This window comes from Manihot esculenta, chromosome 16, assembly GCF_001659605.2.
Source record: "Manihot esculenta cultivar AM560-2 chromosome 16, M.esculenta_v8, whole genome shotgun sequence".
In the NCBI taxonomy this organism is placed as follows: domain Eukaryota; kingdom Viridiplantae; phylum Streptophyta; class Magnoliopsida; order Malpighiales; family Euphorbiaceae; genus Manihot; species Manihot esculenta.
In genome coordinates, this window is record NC_035176.2 from 4,917,704 (window position 1) to 4,924,476 (window position 6,773).

The 6,773-nt window shown below is 31.3% G+C and overlaps 1 protein-coding gene across 1 annotated transcript; it reads right to left on the reverse strand.

The window, feature by feature from the left end:
• Positions 1–424: 424 nt before the first annotated feature.
• LOC110603532 (senescence-specific cysteine protease SAG12) lies at positions 425–1,809 on the reverse strand. Its single transcript, XM_021741283.2, has 2 exons — positions 1,320–1,809; positions 425–1,173 (listed from the first exon to the last, which is right to left on the reverse strand). Exons 1-2 carry the CDS (start codon positions 1,768–1,770, stop codon positions 581–583), a joined length of 1,044 nt encoding a protein of 347 aa, XP_021596975.1. The 5' UTR covers positions 1,771–1,809; the 3' UTR covers positions 425–580.
• Positions 1,810–6,773: the final 4,964 nt, after the last annotated feature.

Below are 6,773 nucleotides of genomic sequence, written 5' to 3' on the forward strand. Positions count from 1 at the left end.
CTTCCACGCAAAAACTGGAGCCAGGCATGTATTGAAACGCGTAATTTGGACCTAACAGCATCAAACAAGGAGAAGGCAGAGCTCTTGGGCTCAGATGCGGCATTTGAGGACTGGTTGTAACCACTCGGGATCTCTAGTTGTCCCAAGATATGTCGGTGTATGCACTCGGTCAATGAAAACATGTTAAAATTATTATAAATCTTATGATATACACCTTAGTGTTAGGAATTTTCTGTGATAAAACAGTCCAATCTAGTTGGATCAGCTCCTAAACGTTTCCAAATTTTACAGGACGAATCAAGCTGAATTAAAATAATTAAAATTTTTAAACTAAAAATTTAATTTAATCTAAATAGAATTAAATTTTTTAATTAATTTTATTTATTCGACTAATTTTTTTATTTGAACAAAATACTACACCTTATTCCATTAATTTTTCACATTACAAGGCAAATATTTGCCCACTAAAATATTATAAACTTCTGTACTTGTCCAAATTAAGATAGCAGAACATTTACAAACAATAAACTTATTCAAATTGCATGATCTATACATATACAGACAAACTATTCTTCCTTAATTATGCAGTTGGATAAGAAGCTTTCATGGCAATACCACAAAGGCCTTCCTTTGCACTGACGTCTCTCTGCATCATCATATACCCACCCTCGCCCCAGCTTGTGCCCCATGAATTCTTAATCAACCAATACTTTGTCCCATCGCCGGCGGTTCCATACCCAATAGCAGTAACAGCATGGTCAAGGTAGGTGGTACAGTCGCCATTAAAGACACCACTCGAGTAAAATCTAAAATCATATGAACTACCATCAATAGCAACAGAAACTGGCTGGTTAGCCACAGCTTGCAGGAGAGCTTTTTCATTGTTGGATGGCACATCTTCATAGCCTGTTATATCAGCTGCCGGAGTTGCTGCTTTCTCCCTGTTGCAGATGCCGTCTGATCCTCTGTATGGGTAATTAGATTCACTTGTGATGCCTTTGTTTTGTAGAATATATTGGAAGGCACTGTCCATGAAACCTCCATCACAACCTTCGTCCTCGCCTTTTATGTCACAGTCCACTAGTTCTTGCTCTGATAGTGATTTCAACTTCCCAGTTTTGAGCTTTGTGATTCCTTCCGTGGCTGCCACTGCTGAGAATGCCCAGCAACATCCTGAATATTGAAAAACATATGCATGTAGTCAGCCTCTGCAACTAAGGGACTGTTCTATGAATGTATTAATTAATGGAAAAGTTACTCTTTTGATTTAGTTTTCAATTTTGAAAAATATAATTTTTCTTATTTAAATATTAACTTACCGCATGATCCCTGATCCTTAACAGGGGTTACTGCCCCTTTCTTTCTCCAATCAAGGATATCAGGAACAGCAGTAAAATTTCCATATCTAAAAGATCTAAACTTAGACGAAGAAGCCATCAACTTGGAGGAAGAAGCAGGTTTCTTATAACCAAGGTGCATAGTTCGAAATTCTTCATCTGTTAAGTCTGCAAATTTGTTAACTCCTAGCTTGTATCCACGATCCACACCATTGTTAAATGCTTCAATACGTTCTACGTTGTCCTTAAAAACGGCATATCGTTTCTGCTTCTCGCCTGCATCTTCGTACGTACGTCCATGTTGATCCATCCATTGCTCATGAAGATTCAACAAGTACACTTCTTCCAAAGGACGACAAAGCGTTTTTGTTGCACATATGGCTATAATAAGGAGAAATTCCAAAGGGGTATATTTGCTTTGTTTTGTATCCATAGTATCTATGACTATTTAGAAGTGAATCTTTGAAATGGCTCACCAATTTCTAAATGTGTACGTGGGTTTTTATAAACAAGACCAAGACGTCTTTATCCCAAAAAATTAATTATTGGCTAAAGGGTAAAAATTAATACGCCCGTATTCTTTGGTTTAAATTAAAAAAATTGATTTAATTAAATTAATTTAAAATTTTAGTTCGATTTTTTATTTATTTCAATTCAGTTTGATTTTTAATTTTAAAAATTTAAGTTATTTAAGTTCGATTTAATTTTGATAAAAAAATCGAATTGAATTTATTAGTGATAGTAATATATTATTTTTAATAATACAGAGATTAAATCATATTAAAGTTAAAATATTTTAATTAAATTTTAAAATGTTAAAAATAAAGTGTAAAAAATTAAAAATTTATTAAAAGTTCAAATCGATCAAAGCGAATTGAATCATATTGAATCAGACCAGTTTGATTCATTTTAATTTCTAATCAAAATTGATTCGGTTTAATTTTTATAAATACTAAAATTTTAATTTTCGATTTATTCGATTCAATTCGATTTTAAACTAAATCGCGGACTTCAAAATTATTCATCAATTATATAAATTTCAATTTTTATTATAAATTTACTTTTTAATTATTATTAAAAGTCAAAATAAGACCATCGTCATAATTTTAAAGAGTAAATTACTTTATACTTAATTGATTTAACTTTATTTGGTTTTATAATAATAGTTAGAGGGTTAATTTGGAAAAAAAAATAAATTTTGAACTTTTACTGTATAATTCTAAAGTAAATTTAAAATTTTTATTAAAAATTATTATATATATATAACAATTAAATATTAATGATTAATTATAATAAAATTTATATAGAATTATTATAATTAATGATTATAATAAAATCCATGCGAGTAATAGTAGCGGGTGAGTGTGACTTGCACCTTTCTACGTACCTTATAAGATGTAATTGCTTAGAGGCTTGAAATTTGAATTCTTAGCATAAGTCTGCTATGAAACTGAAGTGGATTTCAATTGATTCATTTAAGTGAATCACTGTCAATGATGCCTTCATCTACAGCTACCAATAAACCAGGAGACGTCTTGTGTTTGAGTTCCAGTAGTATTGGGTTGGTTGTTCATGAGAAGTCCCATATCTTCAAGTATTTGATCCAATTATATTAAAACATACTCTAATAATATTTAATTGTTTTGATATGAATTTTAGTTTTGTAATAGTATTATTGTTGCCTTAATTCTTTGGTTTTATTGTAATTAATAGAATAAATTTCTTTATTTTTAAAATAAAATACTTAATTTCTTATATATTTATTCCATCTAACAAGTGGGTATTCGATATCATTACAAACGTTTATTTTGATTTTATATAACTGTGATTAGGAGTAAGTATTCGGTTGGTTCAATTTAAAATTAAATCGAATCAAATAAATTAAAAATCAAAATTTTGATATTTATAAAAATCAAACCGAATCGATTTTAATCAGAAATTAAATCGAATCGAATCAATCTGATCCGATTCAATTCAGTTCGATTTAATCAGTTTGAACTTTATTAAATTTTTTATTTTTTACGCTTTATTTTTAATATTTTAAAGTTTAATTGAAATATTTTAAAATTGAAATATTTTAACATCTCTCTATATTATTGAAAATAATATATTATTATCACTAATCGGTTCGGTTCGATTTTTTTAATTTTTTTGATTAAAATCGAACGGAATCGAAATAACCAAAATTTTTAAAATTAAAAACTAAACCAAACAGAAATGAATAAAAAAAACTGAACTAAAATTTTAAATTAATTCGGTTCGGTCGGTTTTTCGGTTTGAACTGAATACTGCTCATCCTAACTGTGACATCTTAAAATTAAATATGAATTTACAATTTAAATGTTCACATTTAAGGTTTTTAGGAATGCGAAGGACAACACAAGAAATTAAGGTTTTTAGGAAGCTCGAGAGGACTGAAATGGCAACCAAGGTTTTACATTCTAGGTCAAAGTCTTATGATCTAATTAGTAGAGAAGTGAAGTCGGAGAAGAAAGGAATTTGGAGAGTGAATGGAAGACATAGACTGGGTGAGAATTGTACTTTACCTAGTTTATTTTAAAAAATAATCATCCTAAAAATTTCTTTTGGTGTATGTTAGAACTGTAAAGAATAGAACGGTGATGACAATGATGTGATGACAATGATGAAGTGTTACGTTTGAAATTTTTATTATGAATGATGATGATAACAAAGAGGAGCGATGATGATAACAAAGAGGAGCGATGAAGAAGAGGAATAAGGTGAAGAAAATGATGAAGAGGAAGAAATCATTGATGATGAGGAAAAGCTAGAGGATTAAATTACTAACTTTTGCATATCTATTCTCTTTTTGTACACCATACATATGCTTCTGTAATGTTTTCTAAGTCTAGTTTGCATGGAATTTCCTATAAGGACCAAAGTGGAAATGAGGTCTAAAATGGAATTCAATTGCTTGATATGATTTCGCTAAGTGAATCAAAAAAATTTATTTGAAATATAATTAGAAAGATTTTTTTATTGTAATTCAAGAGATTTAAATGTTTTTTATATTATAGGGATTTGAATATTTTTTATATTACGAGAGGTTCAAGTGTATTAATAAATAATAATTGCAGAAAGTGTAAAATTTATTGAAGGTGAATATTTAAATTATAAAATTTCACAATTATATGGGGGTAAAAGTGTAGTTTGATCTAAAAAAAATTATTTATCAGATGAAATAAATATTTAAATATTTAAATATTTGATTTTAAAAATAAAAAAATATGTTGTTATTTATATTAAAATCGATGTGCATATATATATATACTAATAATACTTATTAATTTTGAAAAATTATAATTTAGATAAATAAATTTTAAATGGTTACTAAAATTTTCAAGTACAACACTAATAAAAATATTTTTTATATAAATTATTAATCATGGTATATAAAATCAAATTAATTCAGATAATTTTTTGATAATTATTACTTTTTCTTGAGAATTAAGAGATTGGAGACTTAAATTTGGAATTTCCGCTTTTAAGTATGAAACTAAAAAGATTAGGCGGATAATGATAATTAAACTTAATATAAGTATGAGTATATTAGAATAAATTTCGATTGGAAATTTGAATATTAAAGCTTTTAACCATTTTGACATTAAATATTTTTTTTTATACTTCATAATTTTTTTTTTTATGGATATCATACCTAAAACCACTTCTAATAAATCTATATATTTATAAATTAATTATAAGTATTATTATGATAGAGTCATGTTACATAATAATCGTTCAAAATAAATTATAAATTGGCATCTCAAAATAAGACCACGTAGCAAAAATTTAATAAGTAAAAACATAGTCCGAACCAAGAAAAAGAAGATTTGAATGTTTTAACATTCGGTGACTCGTTCTTCCTTCGATAAAGTGAGTCTCAGACACGAAATTATCATTATCAGACACAATCTAACATATCTCTATTACGTCTATAATCGTGAAATTACCAATCTATCAGCCAATGATATTCTTAATTAAGTAGTCGGTCACATTATTGTTAAATTATCATAAAATACTATTATTATTTTTATCTTTTTACAATATAAAAAGAAAAAAAATTATAGAGATAAAGATATGCTATTTTTGAAAACTATTTAAGTTATAAGCAATTCACTACGTTTTCTTTTTTTCAGTATACTGACTTGAGTGTCAGAATGACTGCCGTAAACATCTACCATCACCTCACCTTCTCTACTCTACAGTTTAGTTCCATTTCGACTATATTATCAATTTAATCTTTGCAATATCACGATGTATAATAAAATTAAAAAAAAATATTTTTTATAAAGAAAGACTATTTCATTAATTATAAACATAATGTAATAGTGAAGATCAATATATTATGATGACCGCTGGATTTCTTCACCCCGGTCTGGGGCCAGGCCCATGGTACCAGCCCATTATTTGGAGGCCTTCAAGTCTCCCGCATGAACCAAGTCCGGTCCGCTCAGCTTAGCTTTAAAACCGGGCTCCAGTTAGCTCCCTCAATCAGGCCGATCCAATCCATACGGCCCATTAAACAGATCCTATCTGGCCTCAACTTTAATCCTATCTTCAGGCCCAACCCGAAATCAGGAAGGGGATAAACCCATCTGTCTTGTGGGTCCATCCGCATGCGCGCCCGAGGGGAATCAGAGGCCGTTACACATGAGGCAGGGATCTGATATTCTCGTACGTCCGTATCAACATGGCAGGGACAGGTGGCCCAATGATAGGCAGTCTGTTATACGTCACTAGCGGACAAAAGGAAAGGGAAGAAAGGAGAAACACTCTCCTCAAAGACTAAGTTTTTCTAAGTTTACAAAACCCTTGTAAAACCCTATTTTTCTGGATCTCAGATCATCAATTGGCGCCGTCTGTGGGAATGAAGGAGACCTTTTCGTCACCGGAGTTCCACTCTAAACACACCCACTGAGATCCACAATGGCTAACCATAATGAAAACAGCAATCTTAACACTCCCAATGACCTGAGTTCTGCCCAAGAGGGGCAACAGTTCTCTTTTTTCAGTCCTACAACTCCAAACAATCGACCACCCATCTCTTTCAACCCCTCGCCAAGCCTGGCAGGGAATGTGCCCGCCGCTGCCTTGTCCAACCGAGACCTACAAACCATCGCCCTTCAGTTACAAAACACCGCCCACTGGCTGGGGTAGATGATGCAACAACGGGGCCTCAGTACCCCAATAAATATGTTGCCAGTGGTAGAAGAGCCCCGGACCAATGAACCTCAGCCTACCTTCAACCATCTCCAAACCGTCAGCCAAGAAACCGGAGACGGAGGAAGAAGAGCCGGAGAAGAGGAAGAGCCGGAAGCTCGAGTTTATGGAAGGAGGGTGAGAGAAATGATTGAGAATGATGAGGCTGACAGTTATTCTGCCGGAACAACCAAGCGGACGAGAAGCGAAGCGGAG